Here is a 20025-nt window from a genome sequence, read left to right as displayed (position 1 = left end):
TTTATTTTCTTTTAATTGGATACTTGCTGGAATAAACGATTACCATTCACTACGAATACTACTAAGTACGCAGTGTTGGTCAAAGTGTTGGCCATTCTTCACAACCGCGCACTTGGCCACACTGACCTGCCCAGTTGTTTTTTCACGCCAAGATTTACGCTCTTTGGAAAAGGAAACCTTTTTTCGCGAATTTCAAGCAGATCCCGACCAGAAACACACCTGCCCCAGGATGTTGGCCCTCATCAACAGGATCCTCGAGTGGTTCAAGAGCATCTTCTGGAAAGAGGAGATGGAACTCACGCTGGTGGGGCTGCAGTTCTCCGGGAAGACGACGTTCGTCAATGTTATTGCAGTGAGTATTTTCGCAGTGGGTGTGTGCGAAATCGTGTGGGTGTATGGGTGAGAGGGTGGTTTTTTTTTTGTGTGTAGTCGTCTGTTGTGGGGTGGGGAGGGGGTTCAGGGAAAGCCGGGGGATCAGCTACTACTTAAAGAGCATTACAAACCCCCAGTCACAAAGGAATTGGCATTAGCTCGAGTCCCCCACTCTAACATTGTTTATTTCGTATCTTTTCGTACTCCCAGTTTCTTTCACTGCATCCGTAATTAACGCTTTGCTAACCGTTTTCTTTTAGTGGTAAAGTTTACCGTTCCTGCCGCCGTAATCAATAAACCTACATATACCCCATATATACGCATGTTTCTCCGCACAATGACGCCATTATCAGCACTTCGACCCCTGACCCCGCATTCCCGTACCGCCTCCCTGATTTTTGTCACACATTTCTGCACGCTGATAATGCGACGATCTGAAGTTACCAGTTACTGGAAATCGTAGATAGTTGCACTTGCCAGGCGTTCCGGGAGGTGGAGTTACTACTGCCTTTGTGACCGCCTGACTTATTATGAGTCATGTGAATTCGATTCAAATGTCTGCCCGCATCTACGGGAAATTTGTTTGTTCAAGTGCTCCCGAAATGGAAATATTCCTCTGCTTATCACTGCTATTAGACTGCAATTCCAGAATTCATATTCCTGCATTAGTTGTACGTTCAGGTTCGGAATGCAAACAAACTTGTGGGTGGCGGCAATTAGTCACTTTCCCCATTTTACTAGCATTTACTAACAAAACGTTCTTCGAGATAAGCTTTTTATATGCCTTTAGTACACCTTTTTAATTTAAACTAAGGCATAGAATTAACATGTTGCCATTTAAGGAGTTTTCGATTATCTTATTGAAAGTATATGTAAAGTAGAAAGTATATGGTTAGAATCATTCAACAATTTAAATCTTGTAGGTTGAATTAATTGTAGTACTAAAAGACATTGTTTAATCAATATTAAAAGTTTTTACACTAGTTATTTATTTAAGCGCATTTTTATAAAGAATACTAAATTTGTAAAGATTTGGATGCTGTCGTGTGTAAGAATAATATTTTTTACACGAGTTTTACATTATTTTGAATTGCATACTTTTAGGCTTTTTTTTTTGCAGACTAAATTGCTCATGTAAAAGTTGATTTTATTTAAGATATGATTACTTACTAATTATTTTTGTTTCTTTTAGTCCGGCCAATTCGCTGAGGACATGATACCCACAGTTGGATTCAACATGCGCAAGATCACCAGAGGCAATGTGACCATCAAGGTGTGGGACATCGGAGGCCAGCCTCGATTCCGATCCATGTGGGAGCGCTATTGTCGCGGTGTTAATGCGATTGTGTAAGCAATAATGCTACTTAAGCAACAATGGGTAGTCAGTTAACACTGTAATGTATTAATCAACAGCTACATGGTGGACGCAGCCGATCTGGATAAATTGGAGGCCTCTAGGAACGAGCTGCACTCACTGTTGGACAAACCGCAGCTCGCCGGCATTCCAGTGCTCGTGCTGGGCAACAAACGAGATCTTCCAGGCGCCCTCGATGAAACCGGACTCATCGAACGCATGTGAGTGCCTTAAAATTATTAAAACTATTTTAAAAATTCTAAACTAACCATCTACAATAAATTGTAGGAATCTATCGAGCATACAGGACCGTGAAATCTGCTGTTATAGTATTTCCTGCAAGGAGAAGGACAACATTGACATAACGCTGCAGTGGTTAATTCAACATTCGAAAAGCCAAAGTCGTTAGATAACGAACACCGACATACACACAACTCCCTACCCTCTACACTCACACACTTAGGCACTATATCTCACACAGAACAACTATCTATACATATATACACTAATAATAATTTGCAGAGTGATGAACAATGAGCAAAGCCAGCAGTAAGCCAACTATTTGGGGTACAAGATTGATAAACAAAACTAAAACACAGCGAGTAATAACTATGCCTTGAAAAATCTGTTTGTACGTATGGTAATAATGTCTGCATGTATGTTGTATGTGATTTCGCAGTGCAGGGTTCGGGTGCTCGACATTCTCGAATTTGTAGACTCACAAAGGGAAGATGCTTAAACAAATTCTGTGTACTTTGTAAGTTTTGTTAGTTAATCTATGCCGAAGCACACTCAAGAGTATACAACCAGTTAGTATTCCATTCTAACTTGATCGACCCTATATATATATATAGATATGTGTGTCGCCTCTACAAATTTCGTTGGTCGTCTCCACGTTTAGTTAGGCTTATGTTTAGTGTTTATTGGTGTGATTATATAATACATATTATTTTTATTGTTTTTGTATTCAATATATATTTTACATTTCGCTTATATGCTTCGATGCGGATTATTTTAAACTGGAATTTTTGCTTAGCGAAAACTGGAATGCGAAAGCAGCGGAAAAGCATAAATTTAAAGACGTTTTAAACTATAAATATATATTAAAACAATATGAATGTAAATTCAATTAAGCAAGTGAAAGCCATAGTTAAAGAAATTCCATGATTGATTGTAAAATACGCAAAAAAAATTGTTGAGATTTTCTAGCTGCAGCCCAAAAACCGAATTGCGATCCTTAAGCCTTGTCACGCTTTTCCTATACTCATTAACATTCACCTAGTTAATTATGATAATTTATATGAAACAGCAATGCAAATTATAAACTACAATAACCAAATTTTGAAAACTGAAAACGAGCAAGGCATACAAACGACAGCGAGAAAACGAAACATAAATGAAAAACCAATAAAGACAAATTATAAAAACATTACAAAACCCCAAGTGAGTCTCATAAATTACAAATAACTGAGATTGCGGCGATTGCGAGCATCAAATATTCCAAACACTTGTTCGAATGTAATTTATAGAGTCAAGACGACCAGCATTAGTCGGCCACCCAAATGCAGACGTTGCAGGCTAACACTTGATAGATGCAGACAGCCCTATGAACGCATAAATATCGGGAAACGAGGAGCTGCGAGTGCCATGGCCCTTGGCTAATTAGAAATTCTGTGTGCAGAATCAAGGCACTGCTACCGGAGGATCGGCACGGAGGAGGGGAGCTGGTGGACAAGGGCTCCGACTTCCAGGAATACGCGTCAAGCACGAGCCGTGCGATTGAGTGAGTCATGCTCAAATACTTGCATGCCCCATGTCTCTGTAGCTTCCTGCTTCCTTTGGAAGTCCGAATAATACGCAGCAATCTTCCTGCCGCACACATTGCGCGTTCGTTTCCTAAGTCTTTCGTTTTGTCGCTCGCCTCATATTTCAAATTGCGTTAATTACACTTTTAAATGCGGGGTATTAACAGGGCCAGCGATAAGCATCTCGCTGCGCAGCCATTTGCCACAAGCCAAACATTCGGCCATAACTCGAGGCGAATCTCCGACGAATAAAAAAAAATATACCGCTAACGATGTGCTCGTAAATTTTCATACCAAAACTATAAACGAGCATCAACAAGCCGAAAACATTTGCGAACATTACGCATATGCCCTGTGCTTAGATGTCGTATAAAATCGTAAAGACAAGTGGACATTGCGGTTCATAGCTTTAAAACAACTAATTGATAAACTATACATAGAAGTGATGAAAAAGATTGTTGGTTGTTTGTCATTGAATCGACGTATTCATTAACTGATTAGTTGACTGGTCTTTAATTGCAAGTGGTTTTATCTGATCTAAAGTTGTCAGCGATAGCAAATTGAATGGACTTTTTTATGTTGATTAATTATTGCAGAATCAATTGGTTAGACAAGTGGATATCTTTCGAATAAATGGCTTGTGACTAACTTTATGAACCTTACTGTATTCGACGTGTAAAATAAAAATGATATTCTTGCTGCTGCCACAAAGGCAGACGGTGCTTAGTTCTTTCTGCTTAATTTTCAGCGATTTGTGCGACTTGTGCTGATTATATAATGACAAATAAAACATGCCCAAACAACATTTAAATTTGTTGTAGCTGTTTTTTTATATTTTCGCAGACCCCATCGAGCCAGATCCATTCATTTGTATGCGCCACAGTTGCCATCATCGTGACTCCTTTGATGAAAAGCCGTCAAGTCAACAAATGCAAAAAAAAAAAAAAAAACAAAAAATTAATGATGAAAATGAAATCAAAAAAAAAAAAAATGAAGAAAAGAATGAGCAAATCACATTAACAAAAATGAACTACAATCTATGGGGTTCCTGCGAGTCGGTGGAGATTCATGGATTTCTGAGATGATAGCTTTTCACTAGAAAAAGGTAGCTCAATATGTATTACCTCATACACAAAATAGTTTAACTGAGTGTCAACCTCCGATCGATCGCCATTTTCTAACCAAATTGTTCTTAAATATATTTTAATTGAAGACCCCCACAATGGTTGCTGCACGAGGCCACCAAAAGTGTGTCTGGCCCGAACATGCTGTGCCACCTGAAAAGTTCCTGGAACTGTGGCATTGGACCCCTGCCCAGAAACAATAACCCGAAGCTGGCATAAAGTTCAGGCCTTAACAAGATGGAACAAAAGGCTGTCTGGCTGGATTGGATTGGATTGGGAGCTGATGCTGATGGTGATGGTGAGGCTCTACCGCGTACTCGCCAGACTCGTGGGCAACAGTTTTCATGTTTGGCTCTTATTTTGCTTTATTTTCTTGCAGACTGTCAGTAGCCGAGTCGGGAGATGGTAAGTTTCCGCGGAGGTGGCCAGGGTAAGAAGGCCAAAACGCGACGACAACTTGGCTGACAAGCGGGCGAATGCAAATAAGTCTCGTAGCCGGCTCATTTCTGCTGAATTCACTAAACTCCGGACTGCTGATTTCCACCTTTTGGCTTGATTTATCTGGCATTTTATTGGCCAGCGCCATTTGCCTTCGCCTCGACGGCCTAGACCATAATTTACGCATCCTCCTGCCAATGTATGCGTTTGCTGTTTTTCTTGCCATTCTTTTTAGGCCCGGCCTAATAAAGTTCTCTCAGGTGTGAAAAGGCCTCCACTTGCATACGAGGCAGCTTAATTGATGACAACATCTTGGAATTTTCGTTGGTATTCCAATCCGAAGTTGTCGCCAGTCCGCCAGTTCTTCGTCGATTGCCTTTTGCTCTTGGGCCCAGCTGTTAGCGCTGACTTGGCTCTTTAACCGCTTGGCTGCTTGGCTGGCCAACTGAAATCAGTTAAATAATGAAACATTTGCACGATACTGGCGAATCGGAATCGAAATCGTATCGCGCGCCAACTCGAGCCAGGCTTTTTGGCCAAGGATAGGGAACTGAAAACTGGCTAAAACGGCCAGCTCAACGGCAGCGAGCAGCAACAATCAGCACAATCCGCAGTTGTATGGTGCTACATATCGTACAAGATTTCCGGGAATTGAAAACTGCTAAAAATCGTGTTTGATTTTATACGTTGCTGTTGTTGTCCCGCTCCTTATGCATGCAATTTGGGGGGGATTTCGTTCGGTGGAGAAAGAAGGGACCTGCAGCATCTACGATACGCGTCGTGGTTCAACATGCAATCGCAACAAACGAAAGCAGCTTGTTAACTAATTAAAACCAAAATATATGCAAATCAAAGGCCCCAAAAAGAACCCAAAAGGAGTCCTCATCGTCCTCTGCCTTTATCCATCCTTATTTTTTTCTCTCTCTGGATCTGAGCTCAGCTACTGTTTTGCGTTGGAGTGGAAGTTCTGCCTGCTTTCCTCGCCTTTTTGTCAGCGATCTGTTTCTTTTTTTTTCGGGGGCAATTAAGCGGAGACAACGAAGAGTCGCTGCCATAATGCTGCAAAATCGAGAACTAAATAGCACAAAGAGCATTGTGCAAAAATTAATTGCAACATTTTGAGCAGGGACCACCGCCACCGCGCCCCCTTTTTTTCCTCTCTCGTGGATCTTGCTCCAAATGCAATCAATTCAGTATGGATTTCTGGCGAAGCAATCGATGCGGATTTACGAGTCGCCTGCATTTTGCCTTTTCCAGCCAGCCATTTGGCCCATTGTCGAGTGTCCCCCAGAGGGCTCCAAGATGAACCTGCACGGGGAGAAAAACTACTGCAGTTGGGCATCAATTTCGAGTGTAAACTCACTTTTTATTACGATACAAAGCAACTTGTGGTTTTTTTTGTAAATAGTACTTGGCTATAATCGAAACATTTTGTTATCAGTGTAATGATATGGTGGTGGGTGAGCAGCTCCATCCGCCGTCGTGGTCTTGTGTCTCTGGCTTAGGTGCGGACATATGTAAAACAAGCCATGAAACAACCGGCTGGGAGCAGGACACTCCGCGTTCGCATTCTCATTCGGATTGAGATTCAGTTTCGGAAGTGAAATTTATTTTGCATACGAGCCTTCGCCCCACAGAGGAGCCATTGTCTTTTGTTTGGCCACAACGATGCGGATGGTGGAGCGAGCACGCTGTGGGGTCACCGGCAAGTGCTCCTGGGAAACTTTTCGCTCGGCGCATATATCAGGAATGGGTTGCAGGAGCCAGGAGCAGCCGTTCGATTGTCACTGGGAAATTATCCAATTTTGTGGTTTGCATTCAAATTGAGCACCGCCGGCTGTCAATTTACCAAAGGTCCAGCAACCAAGGAGCATACCTTCGTTCTGCAGAAGGGTTATTGGAAAGGAAGAGGACTCCGTCTCGGTGGCGGATTCGGACGAGTAGCTGTCATGTTGATGAATGCAATTGGCAATTGCCCCCGGAGCGCTGGTGGTCCCAATTCGCTTCGGTTTAGTTGGGTTTTTAGCTGCGCTCGGGGTTCAGCCCGAAATCATAATCGCGATCTGGCCGCGATCCCGATTTCGAACCCTTTATTGCCTGCTTCCGGATATCCAAGACCATAAAATGCATGGCCAACGCTGTTTATTAATTGCATCAAGATCAACTCGCAAACGCCGTCAGCATTAAGCCCAAAAGAAAAGCATAAACAAAAACCTAAAACGAAACAACATTTTGATAAGAAATTTCACTAATGAGTATTTACCTTTTGGGAATGGGCTGCGGCTTTGGCCACGGCTTATTTGGGGTTGGGTTATAACTTATAAGCGCACGTTAACGTTAACGGGGCGTATGCTTAATGCTAGATTAGTATCGCGAATTTCATGTGCGCTGAACTTAACGGCTGATCGCTCATAAAATTAATCAAGCTGCTTTAGGCTACTTTAATGTTTTCAGCATTTTACATTCTCCGCACTCTAACAATTTTCGGGGTATTGGCAATATATTGTATGGCTTAAATGGGAAATTGATGGTAACAAAATAAATGTATCACATTCGAAACGAAATATAATAGCTTTGACCAAGATCTTAAGTTCCTCAAAAATATTTCATACACTGTTTGAGATAATAAATTAAGTTGAGTGAAATGTATATCATGAGCATAAAAGAATAAAATCTATAAAAAATATACTTTCCTTTCACCAAAGACAGAGTAACCAGTTCTCGTCGACTGTCCACTATCTTCGACTTGTTTCAAAACGTTGTTAATATTTTCACATACTTTGGTGGGATTTCCTTTCCCTTTGCTGGCTGGCGGTTAACAAATTGCTTTCGTTATCGCCGATTTCGATGCAGAGCAAGTTGAATGCACTTTGGGCTTTCGAACTCCACTCCGGCTATTCGATTCGATTGCAGTTGGATGGATACTCCTTGGACGGGACTCACGTACGAGTACGAGGACCGATCGGGTGGTCGAGCCATTTGTTACATTATAATATATATAATAAATTTCAGCTAGCTGGTGAGCGGAGGAGCAGCTAGATAAATAATGCATTTGCCCATAAATATCCTCCTGCTGCCGCCGCCTGATTGACGCCTGACGTTTGTCATGGGCCGGCAATTTGCATTGGGTTCATTGGAAAATGTCAACTTTAATTGAATTTGCACTGACGAAAGGCTCCGATTTATGTCTCCCCGTCGTTTCGTAATAAACATGTCAGCCGCAGTATTCGATCTTTGCCCGCGTCTCGGCCAAAAGATTCAGATTCAGCATTTGGCTGTGGGCCAACTAATTTGAACGCTAGCTGGGAACAGTTTTTCCCTCCCAAACAGGATGGAACGACAAAACCTGCTTGGACTGGAGGCTGCGAAGGCTGCGGCTCTGGTGCAACTGGATTCCGGAATCGCCTGCCCCTTGCACCAATCCCAGGCGCTAGCTTAATGCCATAATTTATGCGCACAACTCGCTTTCGATGCCGCGGCACTGGCTCCGCCTTTTGGCCAATCAGCGGGCGCGTTTCTGGCCATGTCTAGGGCTGGCTCAAAACATCCGCTCGCCTGCGGAGCATCCGCCATCTACACGTGTCTGAGGAATTGTGCCACAGGGATCCTGAAAATAAGGAGATTTATTTTTTAAAAATATGAATAAGGTATGTATAATTATGATTATAATAAATACACTCACAACTTCGCTTAATGATTCAATGTTGAGTGCAGAACTAAGCTAATGAAAACTTCAAATGATTAAAATACGTAAAAATGTCTTTAAAACTGATCAATGTAAAAGTTAAAACAAGATTTCGAACCTTTGCACTACCTTACTGTTTACCCTGCCATCGTATGAGGTATAAAACAAGGGAATTCCTTGTTGAATTACTATATTCAAGACCTCTTTTGGGGCTGTTTTCTAAATTTATTCCCAACATAAACACACAATTAAAATCCTCATCGAATGCATCCTGGTGCTCCCCTTTGTCCTCAGCGGAAACATGAATTACACATTTCTTAGGTGCTCAAAATTCGACTCGCAGGGAATTGCACCTGCCAGGATAACCTGTGGCCAGGATGAAGCAGTAAAAATGCAGCGCGTGCCGAGTATTTCCAAAAAAAAAAACAACTCAGTAGAAACACACAAAAACCGCCAAAAAGCAGAAGAACCAGGAAACATTAAACCCAGAAACCGAAAGTGCAAGGTGCAAGGCTCAAATGTGGCAATAGCCATGGGAATGGGAAAGCGATCGGCGCGGGATAATTGAATTAAACCCAGGCATTGGACTACAATGCAACTAAGCCGAAAGGCAAGCCCTAAACGCAAAACCCTCGGCAAACTCAGAAAAACAAATAGTATCGGAAAACTCCACAATCCTAGGCGGATTAATGAATTTCTCGTTATGCGCTTGAATGGCGAAAACCGCAACACATTTGAAATTTGTACAGAGATTTAATGGCCCAGTGGACATGTACACACACTCTACACTCGAATGCAACCCGAAGTGGGATGAATTGATCTAATCGGATCTCGACTCAGCAATCGCTTTGTCAATTGCCAATTGATCTTTTGGGCAATTGATCCGCTTTCGATTTCGTTTCCCTGGGTGGTTTCTATTTCATTTTTTTTTTTTGGTTTGGAACGGGAATGGCAGTAAAAAGTATATAACCAATAATAATAAACAGATGTGTGCTCATCAATAAATTTTGCAAATATTGCACAATTATTCACGGCGATTGTCATCTAAATGTGGTTTTAATTGCCGGCATTAATTAGTGAACGGGCGATTCGGAATAGAGATGAGTGTTTGCCATGCGATAACCACTTGACTTACATTACCCACATGCACACTTAATTGTGGCTTAAATCCGGTTTGGTCATAAACAACGCTCGCCTCGGCCAAAATTGATTCTTGGCGTTGTCAAACTTTATGGACGGGCATAAAAAATCGAATCAAATCAGCTCAAATATAAGGGGTTAAGCCGCAGGAATCCTCGCAGCCAGGGCACGTGTAAATAAATTGCTTTCCATTGGCTTCTCGCTGCAAGTCGAACCCTTCCACTTGACCTGACCGCTGGCCTTTATCAGTGACCAGGCCAGCAGCGAAAGGGTTGCGTCTAATCCCTGGCAATAAAATACAATTTTGTCCAGGCGCAGAATGCATAGCAAATACAGTAGAGCATCTCTGGCACGGATTATTAGATGGGAAATACTCGTTCGTACATGTGTAAAGGCAAATTTCAAATTATCTTATTTCAAATTTAGTTACTAAGCTTCGCTAATGATTAGAACTAAGTGATTAAGATGCTCTGCGGGGTTTTAAAATTAAAAATTTAAGTATAATTATTTTTCAATTCAAGTTGAAGTCTTGAAACAGATTTAATATAACGACGTGTTCTTGAATATAAATAAAAATTCCAAACTAATTGAATCTCAATTTTGAGAGCGGGTGTAGATTAAGGAAGCTCCACTGTATATCTTCCTCAGCGGGATATATCTTTTCTTCTGCTATTGCTTCTCCTCTAGTTGTTGTTGTGCAAATAGGAATTGAACTGTGAAGAAGCGATGCGGATGACGTTTACTTTTTATGTTTGTTTATCGCTGAAACCGAAAGCTGGACACTCGCCTCGAGATTCCATCCTGACCACCCACACCACCCACCAACACACACACACGCATATATATCGCACATCAATTTCAGGGATTTTGTTGTATTTTTTCGGATTTATGCTGCCGGACTTTTGGCAATTGGATTTTTTTCTCAGCCCATTCAGCTGTGTAATTGACTTGGCCAGGAGATCAGAATACGGCCGGGAAACTATAAACTTGAAAAGTTATAAACCTAGAAGTACGGGCCACGTATAATGACGGCCATCGCGTGATGATCTGAGGAGGAGGTGTTTTTATGTGGCCAGAAGAGGGAGGAGGAGCGGGGTGCTTTTATGGCTTATTACCGGCCTAATTGAGGCCATTGTCATTGTGGGCTCTTTGCAGATCTGGCTGCAACTCGCATGTCGCCTTTGGCAACCCCTTCGGGTTCACTCGCCCACTTAATTGACATGTGCGGAGTTTGTGTGTTTGGCGAATGACAGCTTTTTGGGTGCTGAAACCCTGAAATGCTTTAATATTATTATAAAAAAAAAACTGAAATGCCCGAGTTGCACGTGAGGCGACAATTATGCAGTCCCATTTGCCTGCAACATGTTGCCAAGTGCCTTGGATGTGGGAGAGATGCCTCTTCCGGGTATTACACATTTTTTAGATGGTAGCTATGATTAAGTAACATGCTAATACTTGTTATTAATACCTGAAGGGGTTGGAATGAGAGAAAAAATGGCTTGTTTCTGATCTAAGTAACATTAGTTATATTTAACTCTATAATATAAGATACTTAAGATAAATATTATGCCATCTACTTATCCTAAACAATCATGCAATGTACAAATTTATTCCCGCTCAAAATTAAATACTTTTTCCACGAAGCATTCTATTGGAATGCAGTAGCAAGCTGCTAAACAAATTTCTAATGTGGTCAAGGTCTTTTGGGTCGGCTTAAGGACCTCCCTATTAGGTTTTACCCATTTTCCCCGCGTTAGATGTGCATATTGTAAATGGTTTGCCTCGTAACTCGACGCAAAGTGGCATAATTACATGTTTCGATGACAAATGTCCGGCCTCCAGCCAGTGGTCGGATCAGAAGAAAAAACAGGGAACCTTCTTCATTAGGGATGGATTTTCGGTAAGAGGGGAAGTCCCGAACCAAAGGAATGCTGCACGAATGCGCGCGATTAACTAGCCATAGGAATGACCAAAAAACTAAAAAACATAAAGAACGCAGAAGGAAACGTTGCAGTCCCGGTTTCCTACCACAATTGCATTTTTGGTTACATTTCGCTCACGTTTCAGCTGCAATTAAAAACGAACGAAAGGGAACCAAAAACAAAAAAAAAAAACACCAAGAGGGGGCGGAAAGGTGAGGGGTAGGGGTTGTGCCGCGCTTAGCCAACTATGAAGATTTAGATAAGCGTCTCATTTTCCTAGCAGCTTGCCCAGGGTCCAGTTCTCTGGTCAGTTCTCGTTTTTGGCCTCTTCGCGTTTTCCATTTCATTTCATTTTCAGTTTCGTGTGGCACAGGGGCGTGTTTTTCCACACACACACACACACCAAAAATTGTCGCCTAAAGTGGTGGACTATGGGAAATGAGGGGGAGGGGTGGCAGCGGGGGTTAGTGGGTGTTTAAGAGACCTTGAATGTCCTAGGCTTGCATTTAAATGACATGTGCAGGCCAACTTTTAGATTGGGTGGAATTATAGCTTTAAAATCGCCAACTGTTTATGTGCGAACCAAATTTAAGTTTCAAGTGCTTGCCAGTGCCCTTGGTCTTGCAGAGTCTGCTAATTAAAGTTTGATTGGAGTGGGGCAAATAAATAGGGACAGTAAGTAGGGTGCCCTTAACAAATTGCTCGAACTGTGCACCGACCAATCAAAACTGATCCGCTTTCTTGGTCGTGGTCGTTCGTAATGATTGCAAACACAATCGGACCATGTTGATCTCGCCAGCCTGCGGTTCGCTCCCTTGGCAAAGAAAAGAAAGAAAATGCTTTTCCACAGAATTTCCCTCAGTTGCCCTCAGATCATGACTCCGGGGGCCTGCGGACGGCGGACTGCGAAAAAAGTGCATAGAATTTCAACCATAATCGCGGCGAGCGGCTAACAAACCAGCAAACAAGGCGAAAACAACACAAGTAACAACAAACGGCACAAGCAAACAAAGAGCGGCAAAAGGTATCATCATAATCATAATGCGCATAAGCCGCCATCCCAAATGGGCGGGGGGCAAAGGGAATTCATTCCAGTGAATTCGCAATTCTGCGAAATCAAATTGCACAAATATTTCGCTTATGCAATGCACCAAGGGGATACAGCTGGCTGGAGGTGGCGGGAGCGGCAGAATAGCTAGCCAGAGATCCCCCACCTGGATCACTAACTAAGTAACTAAGCCCCAGACTCGGAGTTGGCTTAGGCGCGCTGCAGTGTGGCCATTGTTAGACGCAGACGCAGATGCAGACGCAGACTCGCAGACACCACAGCCGCAGATCTTGAGCATCAGCAACTTGGGGGTTTACACGTCGAAGAAGTTGAAGATTTGGAATCAATATGCTAATAAAAATATGCTAATAAAAACCAGTTAAAAAAGCTTATTACTTATCGTTGTTATTAATAAATACGGTTTTAAAAATATGTGTTTCACTTTCATAAATGCTGAATTGAATTAAACAAGAAAAAAATTATGTATTCAAAATAAATACTTAAGTATTCAAAATAAATACTTAAGTCGCCCCCGGGTGGACTCGAACCACCAACCTTTCGGTTAACAGCCGAACGCGCTAACCAATTGCGCCACGGAGGCATTGATCAACAAGAGACAAAATAGTTAGTTGAACTTACGGCGAAACGGTGAAAGACTCCGATATTTAAGAAAGCTATAAATAAACAATAAAGAGCAGTGTCGTTGAGATTATGGAATTTTAACGTATTTAACATATTTGGTATTATGTTTGTTTAAGACAAACTAAAAAGATAAATGTAAATGTGCAATTGTTTTTGTTAGCTTGAAAAGTGGGTACAATAATGTAAAAGCGAGGAATTATATATCATTTCATTAATTATATATCATTTATTATATTTCATTTTTCCAAAATAAATATTCAGTTTTTGTATTTTTCTAAATAGTCTGTTGATTTTATTAAGAGAAAAAAAAATCTATCTCCGATCCTGCCAGGAGTCGAACCTGGAATCTTCTGATCCGTAGTCAGACGCGTTATCCATTGCGCCACAGGACCGATAGAAACTTGCGTGCCAAACACCTGTTCTTAATTAGGTATTATGCGGGGTATCATAAAAATAAAATTAGTCTAATGCTATTAAAATATATGCAAATATCTATATAAAATACAAGTGATAAGTTATAAGTTATGAGTTATAAGTTATACGATAACGTGTTGTGTGACTTAAAACCGCAAAAAAGAACTATTACTCGATCCTGCCAGGAGTCGAACCTGGAATCTTCTGATCCGTAGTCAGACGCGTTATCCATTGCGCCACAGGACCGTTGAATTATAACGGAAAAAAATACTTTTTATTAATTAAAGTAGATAACAAAAGATCTATATGAAAGAAAAACGAAATCAAATCTGGAAAAAATAAAATGGATAACTAACGATTAGCTGCAGCTAAAGGAAACGATATATAAAAAATCAAGGCATATAAGCAATAAATTCCTAAATATGAATTTCAAAAATTCAAAATTATAAAACAAAAAGTAAAAATTAACTCGATCCTGCCAGGAGTCGAACCTGGAATCTTCTGATCCGTAGTCAGACGCGTTATCCATTGCGCCACAGGACCGCTGAAATCTAACGGAAATTACTTTTTTGCATTAATTAACAGAAGATTATCTATGGATTAAAATAGGAGGAAATATATTACGAGCCAAAGTTTATAAAAATTAAATTCCTTAATATCTATCTTATTCACAAAAAGATAACTTATCCCGATCCTGCCAGGAGTCGAACCTGGAATCTTCTGATCCGTAGTCAGACGCGTTATCCATTGCGCCACAGGACCGATGTTATCTTTTTGAACACAATATTTTTATTTATTTAAATAAAAACAAAAAGTTAAATTAAAAAGCGACATAAATCCTAAGTTATATTTACTATCACTTAATTAAATTCAATTACTTAGGTTCTAGAAAAACGCAATTATCCAAAATTGTAAAAAATTCAATTCCGATCCTGCCAGGAGTCGAACCTGGAATCTTCTGATCCGTAGTCAGACGCGTTATCCATTGCGCCACAGGACCGATGAAATTACAAAAGCTTTCATACATCATGTAGCCGGAAAACTAGTTTCTATAAAAAAAGATCCAAAATATTCATTGATCTTGCTATCGTCTGTTTTGGGCACTCTGAATCTCATTATGTAAATTACCATACTTAATTTCTTGATGGACGGCTCAAAGATTGAATTTCGGTAATCGTAAAAAACTATTATTGAAATGAGCTTGCGGATTCATCGGGTGAACGTCAAACTTTTTAATAAGGTGTTTCCGTTTTGAGACGGAGATATAAGATGATCTGGTTATTGAATGAAATCGTTTTAGTGTTTGATATCGGATTACAAAAAAGTAAATTATAACTTTTCAGTGTTAAATGGTTGTTTTGTTGCCAATAAATCTTCTCATAATAAAAACATAATTTTATTTGACGAAAAAAGAAAAGCTACTCAAGAAGTCAAATTTTTCAAATCCCCTCTTAATTTTTTTGCAATCTATACTTTGCAGTTTTTCGTGGATATCCCAACTTCCAGGTTCGTGTAAACCTGTGGAGCGTCTTCCAGTCTCCCGTGAACGTGATAAGCCCAAATCAGCCGCATCATCATCATCTTCGCCGTCGTCGTGGTGGCTGGTGTTGGCGTTGTTGGAGCTGTTGCCATCGTAGATGCTGGAGCTGCAGTTGCCCCCATCCCAGAAACGAGTAAGCCAGGCCAATCGGCATCGCAGGCCATGGAATTACAGCATCTCTAATCTCTCGACAATTGTGGGCGCGCACACCGAGAAATCATGCGAAAAGGAAATGGAATCGCGAAATGCAACTGCATCGGAGGAGGAGGAATACTCGTCTAAGGTGGAGGAGGAGGCGTCGGGTTAGGTGGTGGCAGACCCCAAGCAGTCTGCTAAGGTCTGTTAATGCTCGGTTGTATCTTTTTGTTTTTGGACATGACCGTGGTCCCCGATTCCCGATTCTTGATTCCTGATCCCTGCCCCTGATCGTGTCTCGTACTTCTAACTCGAGAGAATTCCTTTAAATGGTTCTCGTAACAATTTTTCCCTGCCATCCTCCTTTGGATCTGTGTTTCCCTGCACTGGCTTCTTATTATTTCTCTTCGTTTTTCTTTTTTGTTGAGAATTTTTCTGTGGCCAGCAAATGAATCATCCCAGCTGGAGCATGGAGGAGCTCCTCCCTGCTGTGGCGTCGAGTGCCGGGCACTGTGAACAGTCCTTTGATAAACTGCGAGAAATATAAAAACCCCTGTTTCAATATATTTTTCATTACTTATGGAGTGTATATGAACAATCGTATGATTTCAGGAGTCTCAAATGTTCTGAGTTTCTAGAATGCTATAAGCTTTGACTCTATACTTTAATGCTAGACTTTGCAAATTAAAGTTTATTAAAGTTAAACATTTTTGTTAAGTGCAGAGAGGGGCATCCAGATAGACGGGGAACGGGGGAGGTGGACCTGCACAAGATGTGTGAATTTTTTCGGCTTTCGGTTTTGGTACTAAGACTGGAACTCGGACTGCGAATAAACTGAAGTTGGGGCTGTGGCGAAAAGAGTGAAAATTTATTGAGCTGTGGGCGCGCATTATTCATGCACTGCATTCAGCTAAGTCGGGCCATCGTCCAAACGGCCGGCGATCCGGGACCTGGTCCCAAAAGTAGGCGACACCAGGCCGAGCTCAGGATCCCGGGACTTCGCTTGGGGACTTGGCCCGTCGCCGTTTGCCGTCAGTTTGGGTTAACAGGTTAATGTTGTCCACGGTCCGAATAAACCAAAAAAAAGTAAAAAAAAAAAAAAAAAATGAAGCAAGGAGAGAACTATGCATTGTTTTGGCCGGTCCTCCAGGGTTGGAGTTGCGATCGGTATTGGAGACCGTGACCAGATCGAACCACTTATCGCCTGTCAGAGCCACACGATGATGTTGTTTGGCCCCTAATGATGACGAAAGTTAAGCCAAAAAAATCGAAGTCAGCCAACTTTACCCGCAATTGGCTATGAAGTGTTGCCAGGTTATCACCTTGCCTGGAGTAATTACACAAGATATTATGTCGGGAACAATAATTCGTTGTGGCATAATTCTCGGGAAATGGAAATTTATGCCTCCGTGTTCGCTGGACAGCTTCTTGGCCATGCTCAAAGCGCATTTATCGTGCAGCATCAATAAATTCTCCCGAGGCAGAAGCCTGGCCAGAAGAACAGAAGACCAGAAGACCAGCAATCGCAGGTATCAACATTTCATAATATTTACAATAAACATGCAACTGTGTGGAGCTGCAGCCAGAAGGGGCAAAGGGATTGCCAAGGAGTTGCTAACAGAGGAGCCAGTTTCAGGCCACATTTAGCGCATCATGTTGCGTGAAATTTGACACTTTTGGCCGGGATGACGACACAAATTTTCACCGCATCTTGGCCAGACAGACGGGCAACATGTTGCATGTTTTTCCCTCGGTTTTCGTGTTCATCTTATTTATAGAATCCCTGCCACTCGCAGAGCTTCCGAATTTATGTGCCTTTGTCATATTTGCCAGGCTCTTCTTAGCATCGCATCGCATTGCCTCGTTTGGCTTTTTGTGCGTTTCGTGGGCTTTTGTGTTTTGTGCGTTTGCTTAACAATAATACACAAATATGGCCACTGGCTGGTTGTCAACAACTAACCCAAAGGCCAGTTAACCTCTCCACAGCCTCCATCGTCATCTCCTACTCCATCTGGCGGACCAACTGCAAGCACTGGCCAAGACTTTGGATTTTAGCCGGGCTAAAAAGGCAAGGCTCATTGCATGTGCCATGCAAAACGCACACAATCAAGCGACAAATTGATCGCACTCCCAGATAGCGCCGGTTCTGGACAGTGGTGCAAAAGGTTCTTAACCCAAAGGATCTGAACAACCTATTCCTTCCTAATGAGTTCGGATTAAGCCAATTTAACCGTGAATTCAGCTCTTTATCATCAACGGCACCTACTTTCCGTTCTACCATTCTTTGATCCTGTTTCTTGCTTTTCTAATATTTATAATATTCCATTTTGTTATAGAATTAAATTCATAAGGATTTACAAGGCTTACAGGTTTACAAATAAAAATGTAAATATTAAATGTCCATCTCGACTTGCATCCACTGTGGCAACCGCGAAGTTTGTTGCCTGTATTGCGATTCCGTGGCACTCATAGGCCTACCTACACAGTCTAGCAATATCCTGCCTGCCCTGATCCTCCCATTGAAGGCAACGAGGTAACTAATATCTGTTGCAATTGCCAATGCCAATTTTCCTATTTAATATGCCACGAATTGACATGGGCCGTTGCCATTAAGCATTTGATATGACCAGGCTCAGAGCCACAGCACCATTGGACCATTGGCCATGTTTGGAGTTGGGTGCTGGACATGTGATGACATTGCATGGGCCAAAACGAGATGCAGTTACGGTTGCAGTTGCAGTTTCTGTTCCAGTGGCATCCGTGCCTAATTTAATCAAATTAGCTGAGAAATGCAGTGGAATGAAATTGTTCGTTCGGCCAGCGAGAGGCAGAAACTCATTACGTTAATCAGTTGATTGTGCGAATGTAAAACAAATTATGACAGAGCTGCATATGGCCGGGCATATGGCAATTTCTATAATTAATTCCCACCCCGCACCGCACCGCTCCGCGCTCGAGCAAATGCAATTTGTGCAATTTAATTTCATTAGAATAATTCTAATTAGGGCAATGAGTTGTAGGTGCTATCACAGCCGAACAATCGTTTGACTAAGCGCCAGCTCTGCCAATGGGATGCAACTGTTTGTGAGCGTGTGATAACGGAAATTTAATTGAAACTGTGGCAGCTTTTGTAAAATTATTGGAATGGCCAGAAAGCCAGAAGGCCAGAAGACCAGAATGCCAGGAGCAGCCAACCAGCGCGAGAACCAATTACATTTAACAGCCGACTTGACCGAGCACCCAATTCCCAAAACCCAAAGCCCAACCCAAACCAAAACCGAATCCCCATTGATGCGCTGGTGTCCAATGATAAATACGGCTAATGGAAGTCGCCCTCACAGATTATAATGTTTGTTACCATCTAAATTGAATTGCAATCGAGGCTCGCTCCTCTTGGATCGGTATTAAAATTCATTTAAATCGAATCGAATGGTTGAAGCCATAACCTGGCTATCGCAGCTAATCATCTAAAGAAGTGTTTTGTGTGTGTTTGTGTTTTGTGTGTCGCCATTGTTGGGTGCACATTTCCAATCAGATAAACACGCAGCCGAAACGCACGAACTGAAACTGAAACACAAACGGAATTACGAAATCCACAGAAGGGAGGAGGAGGACCACCGACTGCCAGGACAATGAGGAAGTGGTCGAGGACGTGGTCGGAGGAGCATTGTTCCCTGGCTCCTCGGCCTCGTTGTCACTAATTAGTTAATGCATGACCAAATATTTGCTGCTGTCTTGAGTGCGAGGAGTCCGCTGGCAGCCAGCAGCACTCAGGCAAATTCGATTTTCATTCAACTGTTTAATCACTGATTTGCTGGAATTAATGCACTCTAATTGATAGTTCAGAGGAGACTAAACAAGTAGAGAGGTTAAGCTAAAATATATAAGCTTTTTGATTATGCATGAATGAAATTTACAATACGAATGGATCATCTTCCCAGTTTTTTAAACATACTCTCCTCTTCAAAACTGAAGTAAGCTATCCCAGCATTTAATCATAAATTTATGTTGCTGTTGTTTGACTTTTACTAATTAGTTAATGCAGGGGTCCCCAGAAATATTTAATGGGACCAGCAGAGTGAAGAGCTTACCCTAATAGACCTACCCCATCCACATTCAATGCCCCAACAGCAAACCCAACAACCCAATTCCTATATCAGTCCGCAGCCCAATCCCATAGACAGACCCATTGATTTACGTTCATATTTAGTGCGGTTTATTTATGTCGTTTGTTGCATGTTCCACAACTGGTTTCAGGTGGCGTGCCCCATTATCATCCCGTGGCGAGTGTGTATCGGTGTGTGAATTGGTTTCCCATTGGCTGAACATATGCCCACTGCCACGCTTATCTGCGATGCTGATTAACTGATTTATATGGCTGGTCATTGCTTATGCATTGATCACCG

The 20025-nt window shown here is 41.8% G+C and overlaps 1 protein-coding gene, 1 long non-coding RNA gene and 6 other non-coding genes across 8 annotated transcripts; 2 read left to right on the top strand and 6 right to left on the bottom strand.

Annotated features, from left to right (window-relative positions):
• The first annotated feature begins 86 nt into the window (after positions 1–86).
• On the top strand, positions 87–2721 carry LOC6728985 (ADP-ribosylation factor-like protein 8). The gene is made up of 4 exons (XM_002104271.4): positions 87–352; positions 1565–1719; positions 1786–1947; positions 2015–2721. The coding sequence occupies exons 1-4, from the start codon at positions 230–232 to the stop codon at positions 2133–2135; spliced, it is 561 nt and encodes a 186-aa protein (XP_002104307.1). The 5' UTR covers positions 87–229; the 3' UTR covers positions 2136–2721.
• A 1925-nt stretch (positions 2722–4646) lies between these two features.
• On the top strand, positions 4647–8722 carry LOC123327311. The gene is made up of 2 exons (XR_006541963.1): positions 4647–4953; positions 5035–8722. It is a non-coding gene; the product is annotated as an uncharacterized LOC123327311 (long non-coding RNA).
• A 4693-nt stretch (positions 8723–13415) lies between these two features.
• Positions 13416–13489, bottom strand: Trnan-guu. Its single transcript has one exon. It is a non-coding gene; the product is annotated as a tRNA-Asn (tRNA).
• Positions 13490–13849: 360 nt separating this feature from the next.
• Positions 13850–13922, bottom strand: Trnar-acg. The gene has a single exon. It is a non-coding gene; the product is annotated as a tRNA-Arg (tRNA).
• Positions 13923–14117: 195 nt separating this feature from the next.
• Trnar-acg lies at positions 14118–14190 on the bottom strand. Its single transcript has one exon. It is a non-coding gene; the product is annotated as a tRNA-Arg (tRNA).
• Positions 14191–14414: 224 nt separating this feature from the next.
• Positions 14415–14487, bottom strand: Trnar-acg. The gene has a single exon. It is a non-coding gene; the product is annotated as a tRNA-Arg (tRNA).
• A 146-nt stretch (positions 14488–14633) lies between these two features.
• Trnar-acg lies at positions 14634–14706 on the bottom strand. The gene has a single exon. It is a non-coding gene; the product is annotated as a tRNA-Arg (tRNA).
• A 165-nt stretch (positions 14707–14871) lies between these two features.
• On the bottom strand, positions 14872–14944 carry Trnar-acg. The gene has a single exon. It is a non-coding gene; the product is annotated as a tRNA-Arg (tRNA).
• Between the last annotated feature and the right edge of the window lie 5081 nt (positions 14945–20025).

The sequence above is a fragment of the Drosophila simulans genome, chromosome 3R (assembly GCF_016746395.2).
Source record: "Drosophila simulans strain w501 chromosome 3R, Prin_Dsim_3.1, whole genome shotgun sequence".
In the NCBI taxonomy this organism is placed as follows: domain Eukaryota; kingdom Metazoa; phylum Arthropoda; class Insecta; order Diptera; family Drosophilidae; genus Drosophila; species Drosophila simulans.
The sequence above is the reverse complement of the archived record's forward strand: the minus strand, read 5'-3'. Positions and strand labels throughout refer to the sequence as shown.

Excerpts from the sequence above, each read along its gene's own strand:
- LOC6728985 (XM_002104271.4), top strand. The coding sequence starts at position 230 with ATGTTGGCCCTCATCAACAGGATCCTCGAGTGGTTCAAGAGCATCTTC. Across the intron at positions 1,720-1,785 it reads CGCGGTGTTAATGCGATTGT|CTACATGGTGGACGCAGCCG; the intron begins GTAAGCAATAAT and ends ATTAATCAACAG. Across the intron at positions 1,948-2,014 it reads ACCGGACTCATCGAACGCAT|GAATCTATCGAGCATACAGG; the intron begins GTGAGTGCCTTA and ends AATAAATTGTAG.